The sequence below is a fragment of the Micromesistius poutassou genome, assembly GCF_964030765.1.
Source record: "Micromesistius poutassou genome assembly, chromosome: 23".
Classification (NCBI taxonomy): Eukaryota; Metazoa; Chordata; class Actinopteri; order Gadiformes; family Gadidae; genus Micromesistius; species Micromesistius poutassou.
Window position 1 is genome coordinate 6,037,029 of NC_140293.1, and position 20,420 is coordinate 6,057,448.

At 45.9% G+C, this 20,420-nt stretch overlaps 2 protein-coding genes across 3 annotated transcripts; both read right to left on the bottom strand.

Annotated features, from left to right (window-relative positions):
- Positions 1-4,544: 4,544 nt before the first annotated feature.
- lurap1l (leucine rich adaptor protein 1 like) lies at positions 4,545-9,063 on the bottom strand. Of its 2 annotated transcripts, XR_014640010.1 has the most exons (3): positions 8,477-9,063; positions 5,063-6,389; positions 4,545-4,956 (listed from the first exon to the last, which is right to left on the bottom strand). XR_014640010.1 is itself a non-coding variant. In XM_084487611.1 (2 exons), exons 1-2 carry the CDS (start codon positions 8,687-8,689, stop codon positions 5,997-5,999), a joined length of 606 nt encoding a protein of 201 aa, XP_084343737.1. In that variant the 5' UTR covers positions 8,690-9,063; the 3' UTR covers positions 4,545-5,996. The 2 variants fall into 2 exon arrangements, 1 of the variants encoding a protein (XP_084343737.1); XM_084487611.1 differs by having other exon boundaries at positions 4,545-6,389.
- Positions 9,064-10,395: 1,332 nt separating this feature from the next.
- On the bottom strand, positions 10,396-15,764 carry LOC311368228 (5,6-dihydroxyindole-2-carboxylic acid oxidase-like; the record flags this gene model as incomplete). The annotated part of the gene is made up of 7 exons (XM_084487014.1): positions 10,396-10,583; positions 11,028-11,174; positions 11,712-11,891; positions 12,455-12,622; positions 13,770-13,974; positions 14,599-14,921; positions 15,401-15,764. The coding sequence occupies 7 exons, from the start codon at positions 15,762-15,764 to the stop codon at positions 10,396-10,398; spliced, it is 1,575 nt and encodes a 524-aa protein (XP_084343140.1).
- Positions 15,765-20,420: the final 4,656 nt, after the last annotated feature.

Here is a 20,420-nt window from a genome sequence, read left to right on the forward strand (position 1 = left end):
AAGGTTTTTGTGGTGAGTCACTGACTAAATATTAACCAAGGAAATCCAACAGTGTGTACAGTGTGTGTTGAGTCGGTGAGAGAAGATTCAAATTTTAAGTGTGCCAATGATCTGCCGTCTGTATCACCCTATCACACTGCAGCTAACACTGCAGGCCCATTGAAATATAAAGGGCAGTGTCCCAGTGTTCCTCAAATGACTGCAGAACTGACTGTAGAACAGCTCTGATACTGTTGTACAAAGACAGCGACAACACCAATGAAACCGATGAGGAATTTGTAATCGGTCGTCAAGACTATAATGATTCCAGCTGAAATCATACCTTATTAAGCGTTTTAAGTGGGATTCTAAATATCTTTTCCTTAAAAAGGAAACCTGCGCCACTGTGGACTCACAAGGTCACACGCAAAGGCCTCAGGAGTTCTCATGTCAACCTTAATTTGTTTAGTTTATCGTTTGGTGTGCACGCTTGTGTTTATTTGCAGGGTGGTATTTGCAGAGCTCTTGAAAGGTTCCTGCCTGGGTGCAACATTGGCGGTTGACGGTTCACGAGAGCCTGGAGCTTAGGCACTGCGGATGGCTGGAGTGCAAATAGCAGAGGGATCCCAACTGGCAACCCTGCATGGAAGTTTCCAAGTGTAGTTCTACCATATTTGGTTAGGCGGGTCCCCAAGACCAACGTGGTTTCATGAGGCCAATGTGTGGCGCTCAGCAATGATGTGTCCTCTACTCTGGCGAGGGGCCAAGAGAGAGAGAGGCTGGGAGAGAGAGAGAGAAAGGCTGAGAGAGAGAGAGAGAGAGAGAGAAGGCTGAGAGAGAGAGAGAGAGAGAGAGAGAGAGAGAGAGAGAGAGAGAGAGAGAGAGAGAGAGAGAGAGAGAGAGAGAGAGAGAGAGAGAGAGAGAGAGAGAGAGAGAGAGAGAGAGAGAGACTGCACTGGGGGACTCAGTGCTCAGTAACTGCCAAGGTGGGATGTCCATCTTGAGGTCAACGCAGTGATGTAATAATATTCTAGGAATGAAGTGCTCGCGCAGGACACGCAGTGAGTGCGTGCCGCGGAGAGAACCGCCGAAAAGAAACGCCACATTAGCAGTATGGCTGGGCCTAAAATACATCAAGTCATTTTCCTCGAGGAAAGAGGATATTTATAGAGGGTAGGCCTTGTTAAGTTTTCCAATGGTTTCATAAATCTTTTAACAGAGTGCGCTCAAGTCTGGCAATTTAATAGGGCTGACCCAGTGAATCTAATATGCTGCATCTCCTTTACAGCGCACACATCGTCCAAGCCATCACTGCTGAACCATCATACCAGTCCACAGGCAATCTCTCCTGATGCTGAGACGACATCTTTTGAATAAATGTGTCTGTGGGTGCGAAGTCTGCTGGACAGAAAATTGGAGTGAATTAAGATGCACTCAATTTGCTGAGACTCAGATAAACTACATCGGAGGGAGGAGGGAAAATGTGAAATGAGAAATCTAACGTAAACTTGAGGTCAGTGCCGACTTGTTTCCAGCCATGTTTTTCCATCTTAAGGGGTGCGTGTGGCTCAGTAAATACAGCCCTCTCCATGTTTCCCCAGACAGTAATGGGTACGTTCCAGTGTGTCCATCTCGGTAGCATAGTGACAAGTCTCCCAGATACCAGAATGCACTGCTTCCACCCATTCACATTGTGGCACAAGCTGAAACGGTTGCTATGTCGTTTGTCAGTAGATGCTAGTAGATTGACGCTCTCTCTCTTTCAGGTATAATTTGTTTTGTTGAAAAAGTAATTGAGGACCTTATCAACACAAATGACCCCAATCATTGTTTTGAGCTGAAGCAAAAGCCGCTTTGTGCTTCACGACAGGCCTGTATGTCAGCGGCATGTTCCGGGCCCACCTAATTGGGGGCTTGAGTGCATCATGGGAGCTTCCCCATCACTCCTCCAGCATCCACTTGTTAATGTCAAGAATACACTTCCTTCAACATCACAATACACTCACACTACCATCCATCCCTGCGTTCCAATAAGGGTGAGGCTAGCTACAGCACGTACTACAGGTACAAATAAAAGGTATGCGATTAGGAAGGCAGCTTCCTGATTTCCTTCATCATCACCATAGCTACTATCCATCCCGTTCCCGTCCAATAAGGGTAAAGGTAGCTACAGTACGAACTACAAGTAAAGAGAAAAGGTATGCGATTTGGAACGCACCCCATCATTGTGTCCGAAGAAAATAATAGTTTTGGGCCTTTTTATAGGGTCAAAAAAGGACTTACTTTTTGGACAGACATTTTGGATAGTATTTGAATTGGAGCTTCAATTAAAGCATTTATTGATAAGAATAACCCTGGAGGAACAATGAATGATACTCACCACACACTTTTCAGTCGACAGCGCGGTAGAAACCTGGGTCCTTACTGACGGGAATTTACCTAGCAACCAAACCGGTGGGATAAATAACTTTCGATGACTTTCGATTATGAATTTTAAAAAAACGTAAATCGTCCATAAAGTTACCCAAAAAGTCATGGTCGGTCCGACGTTGACGTCACGTTCACCCGAAAATACACAGGAATACGTAAATGAGAGGGTACGCGTGTTCTCTAGGCGGAACTACACGAGTACCAGGGCAACGTGGGAATTATTATTTATAATAATAATAATAAATTCGGAGTTTTATTAGAATAAAATCTGAGTTATGAGAATAAAATCTGAATTCTAATTCAAATTTGATAAATATAAATATTAAAATCTGTAGGCCTAATGTGAACGAGCTGTGCATGTTAACGTGCTGTGTCTGGGTTGATATGTCACTAGTATCTTCAGCGTTATGCATCAACCCACCATGAAGCCAGAAACTGTGGATAAACCTAGATCTAATCCATCTCCAATGGTTGATTTCAGAGCGCCTGTCACTCATTCAACCGACCAGACTCCCATTGAATGACCCGGTTACGTCAGGCCATTGATAATGCACTAATAAAATTTCCCTCGGCCCCTCAATGTTCCAACTGGTAGGCTACTGGAAAGTGATCGGGATATCGATTAGTTCTCAACGATTGTAAGAGAGTGCCCGATTGTACCACCAGGCGTGAGTGTGATTGGCCATTACAAGGCATTTCAAAACCTGCCCTCTAGCTATGATCAGAAAGATCAGTCTACGAGCCTAGCCAGATGACTGTACCAACTGATAGGCTTGTCTTTCCATCATTCATCTTGGTGGGCACGCCCACTCTTGATGTCACCAGAGGGCAGATTTTGAAATGGCTTGTGATGGCTAATCTCACTCTGGTGGTGAATTAGTGGCCTAGTGCTGCCGTGTCACATCTTTTGGCACGCTAATCTTGTACATGGTAGCATTTTTGGCTATAAACACTAAGTATCTCAAATATGAAACTTAATGGGCCCCTATGGTACCAGCAGGTCTAAAATAGGACCCTATAATACATCTAAAAGATTCAAAGAGAGGTTCATAATACTTTGGGATTTTTGTATTGCGGTTTAGCTTGAAGGACGTCTTAAGTGTGGCAAACGCTACGTGTCGAAGTGATAAGACCAGTAACATAAAACCAAATAAGGCCAAGCTGCAGGTGGGACCAGCTCAATCTGTGTGGCTAGAGTGAATCATTGCATGCGGGTTGAGCTGAAACTGAGCTGATGCTGTTCAGCATCTATAGTATCGTGTTTTCCTCACCACCCATACAGTCTATTCAAAATGCAGCACATACAATGAGGAAGGGTTCAGGTTCTTCGCACTCTGGTCTCCTCGTTAAAAAGAAACCATTGGATGAGTCTGAAATCTGAGACAACGGCATTTACCCAATCCCCCAGTCCCGGAGGGCTCATTAAGAATAGAATAAGCTGTGGCTGATCAAACAGCGCCACGGCTGCCCCCAGCCGAGGGTCCTGTGTCCCGGCGCATAAAGAGAGTGTAACTTTAGCGCTGGAAAGTTTCGCTCCATCATGGTCACTCATTTATTCGCTTGCCACGGAGGCCAAGTGTTCTCAGCTTCCCAAGTGATGACTTTCCCAGTGGGCATTCTGTCTGGAACTCCAATTATCCCGGGAACATTCAATGAAACCGCATGTGCGTGCGTCTCTCTCGGTGTGTGTGTGCGTGTGTCTCTCGGTGTCGGTGTCTGTCTCTCAGTGTCTGTGTGTGTGTCTCTCAGTGTCTGTGTCTGTGTGCCTGTGCGCGGGTGCGTGCGTGTGTGTGTGTGTAACTCACACCCATCGTAAATGAGAGCGCCGAAACAAAACAATGGTGAAGCATCGCATGGCTCCTAACTCTGTCTGGTCTCTGACCGGGGCTAGTTGGAATTAACAGGGTGCAAGCAACTCGCTGGGATAACAGGGATTACCGGGGGATTTCAAGGCTGAAACAAGATGCTTTGTCTCCCCCACACCCCCCAACCATATCAGCCAAGCAATACACAGAATTCCCTTCCTCTGTAAATAGCCTAAAAAAGAATTCTGGCACAAAAAGAGCAGTCATTTCCGAAATAAATGATTGAGTCAAATTGAGTTTAAGGAGGGGTGACCCGATTTAATACAGGACTGGTCTTTGCCACATTACACATTCAAAATGTAGGATTGTTGGAAGTCATTTGTGGCAGGAGAGGGCAGGATGTGTAACAGAAATGTTTAATTTTGTCTCATACTCTCTCCCTCTTCCTTTTAGTCTCTCCTTCTCGCCCTCGATGAACAAGCATGCAGTTCAACTTCTGTATTAGGCAATACAAACTATTGTACCAAGGGGTTAGAAAGATCACAATATATTATCATTTTGACTTGACTTAAAAATGAAAATAAACGTATCAAAACAACAATATGAAGGAAACACCCAACACACAAGTACAGTACATCGGTACCAAAAACAAAGACAACTGATCAAGCACGGCCAGCATCTTTCTTCTCTGCAATTTTGTTTTGTTTAAGATAAAAACAGAGCTTATTTTGAAAGTAGCCCACTACACACACACACACACACACACACACACACACACACACACACACACACACACACACACACACACACACACACACACACACACACACACACACACACACACACACACACACACACACACACACCTGTTTCACATGTGTTGGTCTTATCACCCGACCGACCATGCCAAACCACAAACAGGTATGCAAGCTTAAATGCTTAAATGCTTAAAGCACCTTCAAAAAAGGCTAAAATGGTATAGCTTTGGGGCGGACAAACATCCAAGCAACTGTTTTGGAATCTGCCTTGAACAACAAGAATACTTTCTAAAACCGTTTTGTTTCTGACTGCAGTAGGCGTACAGTAGAAAAAGCCAAAATTAGAAACAAGATCAAAATAGAAAAAAAACAACTTTGGATCGGAAAAGATAATTGCACTTGACGCCATTTGCACCTCCATTAACAGCAACCTTGAAAAAAAGTTACAACAGTCATTAAAACGTTATCGTCAGGATTATTTCCGAATAAACTGACTGACGCAACTGCTACCGTGTGAACACGTTTAGCGCGCCGCATTTAAAGAGACAATTCATCCCAGAATGCAGTGTGGCGCTGGGAGTTCCAGATGTGGGAGTTCCAGATGTCAGGGCTGCTCTGAAATCCACTTTACGAGGCATGACTGCGACGAAGTTCGTTTTTCAAAGGGGAATAGCACATGGGAGATAAAATAGCCTGTGATGCTGAAACATACGAATAAACAAAGCATAAAAAAACAAAACACCGAAATGAACCTGCAAATGATTCTTCTGGAGTCGCTATATTGACTGGCAAGTGGCAATGTGTGACTTAAAGCGTGTGCACAATCCACATAAATTAAGAATTAGGATTTACGGCACCGTCAAGATAAGTTATGCATCACAGCCTGGCGCCCACTTGTTGCTACAAAAGTCAATCTGTCAGAACAGATTATCGTGTCATTTCTGCACATCCTTCCTTTAAAAATAAAAACAACACAGTCAAACAGTCCGGATCAGGCACCACCACAGCGGTGCGCTTCTCCTCTCTACCCGAAGCAGTAGTACTCATCGGATTCCACCCTGAGTTTGAGCGGCGATTTGCTGAACGCCGTCTCTCCGTTAATGACGCTTTTCTCCTCAAAGGGTTCGAGGTCCGTGGGCGAGGGCTGGTCCGGGAGGTCCTCCCCCAGGGTGTCCAGGTAGCTGCCCACCGACAGCCCGTCAAGCCCGTCGCTGTTGCCGTCGTTCAGGCTGTTGAAGCTGCCCCGCAGTGAGGAGCCGTCCTGGCTGTCCGATAGGCTGTACAGGCTGCCCATCAGGCTGCCCTCCTGGCTGGCCACGCCCCCCTTGTCGTCCATCACCCAGCGGATGGACTCGATGCCCTCGTTGATGGACATGAGCTGCTGCATCAGCTGCCCGTCGATGGCTCGCAGGTGGGCCTGCGATCGCAAAGGGACACATTAGAACAAGCATACACATAGGTATAGGTAGCACACACACACACAAACCAGCACCAGAAAGAGTTTCACATAGAAGTGCTTTGTCAGCCTCCACAACAACAGCAGTCCTTGAGTCCTCTTCAGTAGGTCACCTTAATCACATCCAACTAGTTGCCAAAAGCCAAGTATAAACAAGATAGTCGAGCAGAAGAAAACAAAAACACAGTCAGCCGCATAACGGAGAGTGGGCAGTTAATTCCACCTGTTGAAAACAAACCCTGTCTTGTTTTCATTCCGCGCTCACTGGACAGAACATCCTGTGCTGTCTCGTGGTGGCAGACACAACAATACATAAACAAAAAGGTGTTGACTGTGTTGATATGGATCTGTTGTTCTCCCTGTAACGGCCCAGTCAGTGAACTCAGTCCTCGACTTAAGGGGGGCACAGTGATCTGGACAGAGACGGCGGCTCATCTTAACATCCTGCCATGGACACAACTGCGCCATTGATGAGTTCGCCCAGTCCTCAAACACACAGTTAGTCCCGCAGGCGCTGACAAGACTGTTTCCCCACCGCCCTGAACGGCCTTGATAAAACAAGAGCTGTATGTGGGTGGGGGCCGGTTGAAAAACAATAAACCTGTCCACTGTTGAACTGGGTGATAACACTGTGGCACTGCGTGCGGGGGGAGTAATCTACTCATGCAAAGCAAGCTGGGCTAGTGGCTCCTGCTGAGATATGCAGAGGTGTAGCGCAAGGATGTCTACATGAAGGGGTGCTATAAGGCATGGGAAGGGTGCCCCTCACTGCCATTTTATTCTTGCATGTTAACTTGAATTGATGACTTGTTTGTGTCCATATCGTATTCAAGCAAATGTGTATCACCCAAAGGCACGCACACACTAAAGTTAATTTAGGACCTAAGGGTCAGGATTTTGGATACCATATGTTTTTCCTCTCAAAGACTGAAAGCCAATACACGCATGGCTGCACGTGACCTGTTCCAGTAGACCCATACATACTGTGCCATACGACATGGGTCTGGATGTCAAAGAGGAGGAAGATATTGGCTCGACTGGATTAGGGATTAAGATGTAAACACAGTCAGGGTTCACTGCAGCACAAAGGACTGGGAAGACAGAGCAGACTAAGTAGTCTCATAATGGAATTAAACAGTCCCATTGTGTCGGCTATTCCCTTCCCCCTTGAGACTGGTTGAATACTCACTGATAACATCTCTAATCTCAGCTCACTGTAAGTGAGGTCATATCATGAATTATTCAGTACTTCCAGGTCGCGTTGAAACTCAGTCCATGTTTTCGTTTGTTTTGGTTGCTGCTGAGCTGACTCAGTATAATGACAGGGCTCGACTACAGCTGGTGGAAACGCGGTTAACTTGACCATCTGCCCAGGCCTAACTCCGGGCACGGATGACCCTGGTGATCCGAAGGGGATTTTCCCTGATTGGGGGTCAACTGAGACGCCTTGACACTCGTATCGACTTAAGTTAAGCTGCTGCACGGAACTTGGATACAAAAAGTCAACAAAGTGGTTGATGTTGAAAAAACGGAATTGCTAGGCATCATTTAATCAAATTACAGTAAGATGTTTGAGGTAGGATGGTAAAAAGGTGTCACTTTTTTGTGTCTAAGCTTATTGGTTAGAATCATGACACCGGTTGACAGGCTGTCAATTATCACTGATCATACGTTTACAATAAAGTTCCCAAGGCCCATGATATAAGCCACCCGTTTGCATTGAGAGGCTGCTGGTGAAATGCATACAATCTATCCAATCAGGGACACGTTAATTGCCCAATATTAAACAACTTAATGACTTTGACATTATTGTTGGAAGTCTAGGTCATCCTAAAGCAATTACCCTCAAATCGGTCTTGTGACACAAGTCGGTAGATCTACTTGACAAAATATAGATATCATCAAAAAGGTTTCGGCTTACACCTTGTAGGGTGTCCTGTCATGTGGTGTAGGCCATGACATCCAAACAGATCAGAGACCTGCTGCGTTTGAACTACTCAGCGGACACATTGCATCAATCGACTGGTCATCAGTTTGGGATCACTCACCATTTCCTGCTTCAGAAACAGCATCTTGCTCTGCAGTCGCTTCAGGTCTGCAGAGTTGGCCCGGCACTTCACTGCTGTGTTGCCACTGGACTTCTCCTGCTTCTTGTCCACCTTCCCGTCCACCAGAGACCGAACCAGACTCTCTGGGACTTTGCGACCCAGTTTAGTCTCCAGATCCTTAAAATCCGGCATGACGCTGCTGTCCTCGTCCATGCTCAAATCCAAACGTATACAACAACACCAAAGTGTCCTTTTGCAATGCTGTCCCGGCGCAGTGCAATCACGGCCAGTGGCTCCGAGCCGTCAGCGCAGCAGATTATGGGGTTCCGACCTCAGAACTACTCCCAATGACTTCATAAACAGAGAATAGGTCGGTGACTGGGAGGCTGGGAGGTGGTGGTGGTGGTGGAGGAACCGGCGGGCAGCAAACTATCCACAACGAGCAAGACCCCTCTCTCCACTCTTAAGAGCAGGACTTTTGTTTCCCTACAAACCACACTTGTTGCTCAGGACTTTGTTAACCAATGTAAATGGAGGATACAGCAGAAAACAGTGCAGGCTCGAAGATAAAGATATATATATATACAACCTCGGTGGAGGGGAGCGGCCGGCGCTGGCAGCGTTCAGGACGTCCGAGCAGGGAACAGTGTGTGTGTGAGGACGCCGCGAGGCGGGACGGTGTGATTAGTACAACGTGCTGCTGGGCGTGGACACACCCAGACGGCTTGAAACCCCGAGTGGGACGGGACCCACGTAGATGCAGGCCTTTTTCTATATGCTGGGAACGAAGAGATTGTAGTCTTACGTTTAGTTCGGTTGTGTTTGAATAATGACTTGGATTAGTGCGAGTCCTCCATTTCCCACTTATTGAGTGAATAATAATAATGCCTAATATCACTTTAGACTTCAACTTTTTTTAAATCCCACATTGCGTTTTAGGTCTGCAGGAAAATTTACCCCCAAAAAAATTCAAATGCAAGTGTTGAGTTGAATAAAACATACGATGAACAGCCAATGTCGGTATTTCTTTATTTCACCAGTGACGCCACAAGCCATGCCTTTCCGTTTCTGAGGTTGCACAATGGCACCCCCTTGTGGACAAAAATAACTCCAGCAGGATGGTGTCTAAAAGAGCCTTGCACATTGCTATTTCACGATGTAATGTTTGCTTGTGTACGATATGTCGACCTATGTATTACCTCATTCTATTTCAAGTTTTCCTTAGGTTTAGGGTTACAGTAAAGTGTAACAGATTTTATTGACTTCACAACCGTTATTTATTTAAAGACATACAAAAACAAACAAAACAACTTTTAACAATAATGGCAAAAATACAGCAACACGGATCACTGTGGGAATTACATTTGAGCAGTTGTCTATTCATTTGCATTCAAAACTCCTATAACGTGAAAAGCATACTTTTTTGATATTCATTCAATCGATTCATGTTTATATACTTTATAAAAAAGACCAGATCCATTTATCTGATTGTTGCAGCCTTGCATTTGATGAATCACAATCATATAGGTGTCCTGTCCTTACTTTATTTTCAAAATCAAATTACTTTTACTTAAATAAATAAACATATGTAATGCTCAGTCTACCACTAAGCTACCGACCGGCCTATTGTATCAGTTAACAAAATTCTGCGGACTTCTTTTCACCTCCATATTCCATATTCCATAGTGTATTTACGGAAGTGTTACCCCATGTCCGTGTCATTATTCCATAGTACCCTCGCACCATCCACACATGTGTGTGTGTTTGTGGACACCTGAACAAATGACACACACGTGTATAGCTGCATGTCCTTTAAACAAAACCTGCCGTGTTCCAGACCAGCGATTGGTCTGCAGAGACCAAGGTGGGCGCTCTACGAGCCCACCGATTGGCCTAGAATGACCAGGGGGGGGCGGGACCTAGACCACTGATTGGCTCTTCTCGTCGTCGTAGCGCTGGTACTGCTCGCCCAGCAGGGGCTGCCGGCCGTCCGTCCCGCTGGACTTGCTGCGGAGGGCGCAGGTGGCGGCGGCGAAAACAATGGCGACGAGGAGGAGGGACGCCACGATGACGATGATGATGATCTCCGTCATGGTGAAGGGTTGAGCTGCGGAGGAAGGAGGAAGACGGCCGTGGTTGTTAATATGGCGTCAAACATGATCAGGTTCAATCAATTCAATTCAATTTTATTAGCAGAGCCCTTAGTCACCATTACAGTCCCAAAGGGTTCGTAACCCTCTGGTTGTAAGAATTGGACCTCTTAGGGTCAGAGGTCAGCAGACTGTGATTAAATTAATAAATAAATAAAAAATGTAGGTAAATTAATTTGTTTTGTAAAATGTTTGTTTTTTAATTTGAAAGTGTATTGAATTTGAATTCTGTATTGAATTGTGTGAAATTGAACCAAATATCAGTGAATCTAAGATTTTTGTGGTTTTTTTGGAGTTGGGGCTGTGTTGGACACTCAATGACATCACTGCGACAGGAGCCTGAAGAGAGTCCCTAACGCCTGAGTGACTCTGTCGACGGGCCCCGGCAGTGGTTCATGTACCTGGCCACACGGCGTCGTAGGAGTAGCCCAGGTTCTCCGGGGCGGTGAGGAACATCTCATTGTTGGTGACCGGGGGCCAGAAGGGAACCATGTTGTAGCCCTTGTTGTGGCCGATGGGGGCGTTCTCGTCCGGGTACACGGCCTGTTCTGTTGGAAGGGCAGGACGGAGAATGAGCGGTTAGCCGTTAGCGGTTAGCCGTTAGCTGTTAGCTGTTAGACGTAAACTTATTTGTTTACAAAGCATTGAGGGATGGACGGATGGATGAATAGAAAGAGAGATAAATAGTTAGATAGATAGCTAGATAGATAGATGGAGAGATAGATAGATAGAGAGAGAGAGAGAGAGAGAGAGAGAGAGAGAGAGCGTGAGAGAGATAGATAGATGGAGAGACGGAGGGAGGGAGGTGAATATATGGAGATAGATTGATAGAAGAGAGAGAGAGAGACAGACAAACAGACAGACAGACAGACACAGACAGATAGATAGATAGAGCTATATATATATATATATATATATATATATATATATATATATATATATATATATATATATATACATAGATAAGGTATCACATCCTCATAAATGCACTAAATCCTATCGATACCAAACAACTATAAGTTGACCATAAAAAACACAGCAAGACTTTGAATCCGAAAGCGAGAGTTCTCCTCGCTGAAACCAACCGGGGCCGTGTCTCCGCAGCCACTCGTCGAAGATGGCGTCGGTGTAGGTGTGGAGCAGGACGAAGATGGGGTCGTTGGGGGAGAGGTGGGTCTGGCCCCCGGTGCCGTTCAGGAACAGATGGGCCAGGTTGTGCAGGCTGCGGACTGCCGGGTCGTAGTTCCCCTGGGGGGCGCTGTAGCCTGCGGACAGGGGAGGTAATGGAAGAGGTTGGAGCACGGAGCATTGAGTCAGAGCTGGAGGTTGTTATATGTGCACGCGCGTGTGTGTGTGTGTGTGTGTGTGTGTGTGTGTGTGTGTGTGTGTGTGGGGGGGGGGGGGGGTGCTTCTGTATGTACAGTATGTTTGTGTATAACACTATTTTTGGATTTTGATTTGAGTGCAAATCATATTTTTGGGTGCCTATGGAAGTGGCCATTTGTAATAAATTGGAGGTCGTTATATATATGTGTGTGTGTGTGTGTGTGTGGGGGGGGGGTGCTTCTGTATATATGTTTGTGTATAACACTATTTTTGGATTATTGGTAATAGGTTTGTGTGTGTGTGTGTGTGTGTGTGTGTCTGTCATAACGGAGTAGGCAGGGCTTAGAAGACATCCTGCTCTAGGATGCCCACAGGTCTGCGTACCGGTGCGGGGATCAAACCCAATCGTACCATCAGGCCCCCCCCCGGGACTCAACACCCCCTCGAGACCCCAACCAAACCATCCCACTACTCCCCACTTCGGCTGCGCTCTGCAGCTCACCTTCGATGGTGTTCCGGAAGCTCTCGGAGGAGGTGGAGTAGTAGGGCGGCGTGTCGAAGGCGTTGACCTGCAGGCAGTCGGCCACGTCCTGGGGCTCGGGGAGCCTCTGCACCATGGGCCGGTTCACGTTCCCCGCCGGGTTCCTCTGGATGGGGGACGTCTCCGAGCCTGGAGGGGGGCGAGAGGGGGGGAGGAGGGGAGAGGGTGAGACGAGGGGGGGTGGGCGGGGGGGGGGGGTGTGAGACACACACACACACACACATATATGCACAAATACAGAAATACACACACATAAACGCACACACACACTCACGCACGCAAATACACAAATACACACACACTAATACACACACACACAAACACACACACACACACACACACCTACACCCACACACAAATACACACACACACACACACCTACACCTACACCCACACACAAATATACACACACACACACACACACCTACACCCACACACAAATACACACACAACACACACACACCTACACCCACACACATAAAAACCAACGACTCATACTCAATGCACTGGCTTTGTGATGCTGTGATCTGTACTGCGTTACAGGGTGGTTCGATTCGCTGAGATTTGCCAGCAATTTGCGCAAGTTCAAAGAGATCAGTGTGAGACTGCCCCACCACCGCCAGTAATACTTCATAAACGTAATCGCCTGTGGCTGTGGTCACATGGCGACACGAGGCCTGCTGTGGTATGCAGGAGGCCGCCATTAAAGTAATCCTGGAGGGCTTGTAGTCTTAGAAGTGCTAAAACTCTCCCGGTTACAGTGCGTTCTGTGTTGGGTTTATAAGGTTTTAATCAGCGTTGGACAAGGCGCTTGACTAGGGGGTTTTGTGCGTGTACTCTTGTAATGAAAAGCCAGTTATTCTGCCCCCTAATTACTTTGAACCCCAGGGGACTCACAGTGGGACTAATCGTAACGTTTACATTTTACAATACATTTACATTTAGGGCATTGAGCAGACGCTTTTATCCAAAGCGACTTACAATAAATAAGTGCCAAGCACTAACCATCACTAGGTTAACCCATTCCCCGTATACAACAAAGAGAGCTAGGTTAAGATGCTACACAATGCTAAGTACTATTTTTAAGTGCCAGGATGTACAAACACACAATAAGTGCGTACATTAAATTCCAGGACGTACAAACACACAATAAGTGTGTACATTAAGTGCCAGGATGTACAAACACACAAAAAGTGCGTACACTAAGTGCCGGGATGTAAAAACACACAACAAGTGTGTAAGAGGGGTGTGGCGTCAGTGTAAAGGTGGGACCTACTGTTGCAGATGGTGCCAAAGGTGTCGTAGTCCTCCACGCTCTCACACACCACCCTCCACTGGGCGAAGATGGAGTTGGAGCTCAGGGCGTTGATGTCGAAGCTGTTCCGGGCGCCCATCAGATCGTCGGTGCAGATGTCGCAGGTGCTGCCCCCGATGGCGAAGTTCCAGTAGGGCAGGGCGAAGCTGGGGTCCTGCAGCATGTCCTGGGGGCGGGGGATCGATATGAAACAGTAAGGTTGGGTCGCTCTCAGCCCAGATATGGATGATTGACGATATAGTGATTGATGATTGGTTTGAAGTCAAATTTTCCAAGATTCAGGTTCGTAAAAGGCAATTGCATTTAATGCCACCGGTTGTTAAGCCGAGACTGTACAGATAAATAAATACATTACTTAAGTGTATTAATTGTTAAGTAAATATACAAAAACAAATTTTGGAATAATGCAATTAAATTATGACATTTTTTGTTATATGTTCTTGCTTATAATGACACAAACATCTTGTTTGTGATTCTCGGTGCCGTTAAAGTAGCATTTATAATCGTTTACTTAGTACTTTAACAGCACCGACAATCCAAAAAGCGAGTCGAAACTAGATGGAAAATGTGTGTAGTTCAAAACGTGACGCAGCTTTTACTTCTTCGTCACCTACAGAGTTTGTTATGTACGCTCATTCAAAAAAAACATGTTATTTCCCATAGACATTTGACCGAGGGAACCGGGAGCCTCGGAGGCGGGACTTATTCTTCAGCGGTCTATACGTCAAATAAACGAATACAATAAATCACATAATCGTGACATTTCGATGCTTGCATTTGATTGGCTCACCTGCATGTCTCTCTCGAGCTGGATCAGGTGGTACCGGTGCCACGTCACGAACCCGGGCCCCTCGTGGGAGAAGTCCACCCCGCCGAAGCTGGCCTGGCCCGCGCCCAGGAAGGTCTTGCTCACGGAGTAGTAGTGGCTCCACACGAAGAAGTTGTAGATGGTCACGTTCTCGAACTGCACGGTGTTCTCGTCCGGCCCGAAGATCTCCGCGTAGCGGCGCGTGGCGATCACGAGGTCGGGGTGCACGGTGCGCTTGGCCTGGTCCAGCGCGCTCACGAACGCGCTCTTCTCCGCCGCGCTGAGCAGCATCACGTTGCGCCTCACTGGAGCCCGAGGGGGAGGGAAGGAGGAGGGGGGGGGGGGGGGGGGGGGGGAGAGAGGAGGTCAGATGTTGTGGATCAGTGTGTGAGGAAGTGAGTGAGGGAGAAAAAAGGACCGTCCCATCACTTTATTTTTTTCTCTTTCTTCCTTTCTCTCTCATTCTCTCTTTCTTTTCTCTTTCTCTCTCTCTGTCTCTCCCTCCCTCTCCTTCCTTTCCGCAGTTCTTTCTTGCGTTTCTCAACTTTTTAAACTTAGAGAAACTTAGAAAATACTAACTAATACTAACTAAGTTATTTCAACTTAAATTACGCACACATTGCTCTGCTCTGTAGGACTATTGGATAAGTTACTACATTTGATCCCTTAATTCCCACCCATCAACGTAAGATTATATACCGTCATATAATACAGTACAATATAGTAATATAGTATAGGCATACAATAACAACTCAAACAATAACATAAAACCCCATCCACTCACCCACAGACACCGCCTGGTCGCAGTTCACCCCCGTCAGCCCGTGGCGGCACCGCCCGCAGTTATAGCCGCTAAAGTTCCCGTTGCACTGGCACGAGCGCGCGAAGAAGCGCACGGGCCACCGCTCCCGGTCGTCCCGGCCGTCGTGGGGGTACTGCGGCCCGTGGGCGCGCGAGTCCACCGTCAACGCCACGCACTGTCCGCGTCCCGAGCTGGAGCCGCACTGGTCATTGGGGAGACCCAGGGGCGACGGGCAGCACTCTGCGCTCCTCAACCCGTCAGGGGTGACACACTCCCGGGGAAACTGGGCGCTGACCCACCCGACCCCCAGGAGCACCAACAACACCAACGATCCGCACTTCAACATATTTCCTCCAAAAAAAAAAAGATGGTTCCTTAAAAATGTTGACTTAAAAGTTAAGTTAAGCTTGTTTTCCTTCAGAACAGCGCCCCGGCAACTGGCTCAGCCTCCGTGTTGTGAGTCGACTCAGAGGGCCCCAATTGCGCCGCAGAAGAGGCGTGCTGGGTTTAAGTAGAGGATTAGCGCATGGTTTGGTGGATTGTGCGGGAGCCCTCGTGATCTCATCACACAGCCAGGGGGCTCGGAAGTGTGATGCGATCAGCCATTATGGCATTCGTCTCAAGAGCGAGTTAGTGTGTGGTACAGAATCGAGTCACACCTAAAAGTCGAAATCAATAAAAAATAACCCGTAAGGAATTGATGAGCATAGTATGTGTAGGATATCTCTAACTTAATGGTGTTTGAAACACCATTAAGTTAGAGATATTATTACCCATTATATCCCATTATTGAAACACTGTGATTCAATAATGCGCCCTTTGTAGACTTTTCAGTCTTTTTTTCTGTTTTGGTTTCAATGACATGCTATATTAAAGCGTTTGCCTCATAACGATAACACGAAAATCAATTTGCCACATCTAATAGACTGGCCCAGTTAGGTCCTTTGGCAAGAGAAGGTGTTTGCAGTTCCACTTAACCTCTTTACATGCAAACAGAACAGCCAGGAGTAGTTAGGGTGTAATGCACCAACAACGTTTGGAAAATAAAACAAGGTATTTTATTTAGCAAAAAGTTAAAAACGGGATGTAACTGAAAATGTTTGCACACGTTCATTTGTTTGCTTTGTATTGTCAATAAATAAATAAATGAATAACAGCTCTGTACATTCCTATACATCGTTCCTTTATTTTATAGTAAACAAAATAGTACTATTGATTAGACAAAGGACAACGCACACACACGTGTGTGTGTGTGTGTGTGTGTGTGTGTGTGTGTGTGTGTGTGTGTGTGTGTGTGTGTGTGTGTGTGTGTGTGTGTTTCTCTGTATGTGTTTCTCATATTGTGAATGTCAAACACACCTGGAAAAATTACTTTGACATTTGTCCAGGTGTGTTTGACCAACACTTGTGTTTAACTGTAGCCTACATGGATATTTTCTCATGGTAAGCGTTTGAAGAATCAAAATAAAGTTATTTCTTTCTGTCTGTCAGTCTGTCAATATTTCTTTCTCAGTAAGGATAAAAAAGTGCACAGAATAAGATGTAAACACTTGCACTTGCACTGTAAACACTAGCAACCTGAGGTGGAACCAAGATGGCGGACAGAACGCCTCAGCTTAACTTAAAAGGGGAGAAGAAGAGAAGAGTTCAGGGTTATAAGACTGCTTTTATCTCAGAGACAAGGTAATGGCATGAGAATCCTTTTGAAGAGTAAAAGTAACAGTGAATACAAATAGCACCACAAAGATATATTGGAAAGTTCAGAGAGTGTCAACCAAAGGAAAAACAAAATTACTAAAGGCAGGTCAACTGCAAAAAAATAAATAATCATGAATCGTTGATATGTTTTTCCAAAAGCATATCTCTTTCTCTTTATCCCCAGGCTTGTGTTTCAGTCTGGAATGGACCTTATTAACAAGTCACATGTGCTTCACGTTGGGAATCATAATACCAGCTCGGCTCTGTCCTTTCAAAATAAGGGCGTTACAGTACGGATTACACAAAGCTGGTTCAAAGGTAGAAAGCGCATGAAATAGGCATGCTCGCATTCCTTTGATTGGCGAGTTCCCATGGTTCCTTTATGCGTACCGTAAAAAGTCCAGTATGGCCTTTGCAAAAAAAAGGATTTAAGACAAGTGTACCCCTTATAGAACGGCACCGCAAACTCCATCTTTATTGACTCAACCGCAAATCGATTCAGATGAAGGAGGAGAACGTTTTTATAGTGATTTATAGTGTTCTGAGGACTGAGTGAAAATCGTTAGCATCGTCACCGGTGAGAGCTCCTATTCAGAACAGAATGTGTTGACGTTTAATCTTCCGCACACAGTATGAATCTTTCTTATGCAACTTTCATTTCAGTTATGTGCTGAGCGATCACACATTCCCGTGGACAGATAGGCCCTCTTTTATAAAGAGCAGCGCTCAAAAGACAACAGGAAGTTGGACGAATCATGGAGAGCCAAGAGTCACACTAACTCACTGATAAACACAATGATGGAATTTCAGCAATTATTCTTCTTTTGCCAAAGTCTTCTCTTCTGTGGTTTATCAGATGATGTAAGAACATACATGTCAGTGCAATAGGCACATCAATTCATCACACACACACACACACACACACACACACACACACACACACACACACACACACACACACACACACACACACACACACACACACACACGTATCCCCTCCCATCCGCTCAGGCCTCATGTGGTGCTACTGAGCTCTGCCCCCAGGCTTCCTGAGGGTCGGATGAATAAAGTAGGAGTGTGTGTGTGTGTGTGTGTGTGTGTGTGTGTGTGTGCAACACAGTCTCACCCCTATTCGTCAGATATTGACGTTTTGCCACGTACCCTCTTCGTCGTTTAACGACGTCTAGGGTACCCCCTCTTCGTCGTTCAACAACGAAGTCGTTGAACGACAAAGAGGGTCATCCGATAGTTTTGACCTCAAATACCTCTTCGTCGGATTTTGACGCAAGGGGTTGTTGACGGGGGGCGAGACGTTCTCCCAGTATTTGGTGAAATGTTTACGTAGTCTTTATTATCTGAAGGGGAATTGCAATATTTTAGGGCAGATTCACCATTAAACGTGTTTCTAATAACATTTCTAGCGAAAAATATATTTTTAACTTGCATAATCTTCAGTCAGTGAATGTATCTGATCTTTAGTTTGATAATTGATATATTTTTTTCGGTCTCGCTAAGGATGTTTCAATGACGTCAGGTTGCCTCAGCTTGAAGAGCACACCTGTTTGCCTGCTTAATGGAGGACTACCAACAGGGGGCGATAATTAATGTCAATGTCAACAACTCAACAAGCAGCGTTGAAGGATTAGAATCTTCGATCTTCCGATCCAACACAGTCTCACTCCGAAAATCCAGACTAGTGGCAAGGGCACTTTAGCGTCAGTCACTGACGGGAAAGGTACCCTTTGGCGCCCCCTGCAGACGGAGAAGGGATTCAATTCACTACAACGTAATGCCATCCCCGTCGATGTTTGACGTTCAGAGCGGGTGCTCCAGCAGCCCATTCACTCCTGTATTAACCCGACTGCGGCTCTAGTAGACGTTGTGAGCGTCTTTCCTGTTGGATAGTTATTAGGATTTTCAAATGTGAAAATGGCGGACATAATTTATAATAACATGGTTGCTATGACGGTTGCTAGGGACGCTGAAACCAGCAGCTCGCATGCCGTTTAAATCATGGCTGTAAATGTTTGTCTTTGCTGATTATGTTATTTTATGTAACCGTGTAATGATGTTCTCTTATTAACGTGAAACCAGGACGTTTTGACGAGTTTTCAGTGAGACTGTGTTGATTCTCGCCCACCCATCTTGTATTTAATAAACCATTTTCGTTGCTTCGAGGAGGTCTGGTGGTCTCTGTATATAATAAATAAATAAATACATAGATATATATAAATATGTATATATAAAAATGAAATAATGGCCAGGTCGTGTAGTCGATGGCAACCACCATAGCGCCATAGAATCCTGCGCAGCCTGCCCCATATTCTGTCGAAAATAATCTCCAGATTGAAATGCATTGGTTTAATTCACTCTGGTTTAATTCACAGCCCATTCACTCCTGTATTAACCCGACTACGGCTCTAGTCGACGTTGTGAGCGTCTTTCCTATTGGATAGTTATTAGGAAGACATTAACATGGTTGCTATGGACGCTGAACCCAGTAGCTCGCATGCCGTTTAAATCATGGCTATAAAACCATTGTCTTTGCTTGTTATGTTATTTTATGTAACTGTGTAGGCCTAATGATGTTCTCTTATTTAACAACTAAAAAAAAAACGTTAATACATTTTTCGAGCAGGATGGGTACCCTAGACGTCATTAAACGACGAAGAGGGTACGTGGCAAATCGTCAATATCTGACGAATAGGGGTGAGACTGTGTTGGTGTGTGTGTGTGTGTGTGTGTGTGTGTGTGTATGTGCGCGCGCGCGTGTGTGACTTAAAAGTTGTTCTTTGTCAAATAAGTCCAATGATTCATACATACTATCTCGGTTCAAAGAAAGGAATAATTGACCAGGAGTCGCACACAGAGCCGTGTTTTATTTTTGATGAACACACACAGCGAGTTCGATACGCAGCAGGACTCCTGGGTCTCTCTCACCATGTACACATCCCATGATCACATTCTGTAACCCACTCACCCTTCAACCATGGAACCTCCTCACCCCCCCCACCCTCCACCCCCCCCGCCCCCCGCCCCCCGGCCTCCCACCCCACCCCCCAACCCCCCCCAGATCCCCAGATGACTTCCATCGGTGCCATGGTGTGTGTGTGTGTGTGTGTGTGTTTCCATCGGTGCCATGGTGTGTGTGTGTGTGTGTGTGTGTGTGTGTGTGTGTGTGTGTGTGTGTGTGTGTGTCAGATCATGTGAGAAGATGTGTGAGCTGGGCTTAATGGTAATCCTCGCCTTCGGTCAGAATGGCACAGTGGGAGTCGTTAGAAAGCTGCTGTGTGTGAGCTGTTCA

Bases quoted from the DNA above. Each gene is read 5' to 3' on its own strand.
- lurap1l (XM_084487611.1), bottom strand. From the start codon at position 8,689: ATGGACGAGGACAGCAGCGTCATGCCGGATTTTAAGGATCTGGAGACT. The intron at 6,390-8,476 runs GTGAGTGATCCC...TTGCGATCGCAG, and splicing joins TGTTTCTGAAGCAGGAAATG to GCCCACCTGCGAGCCATCGA.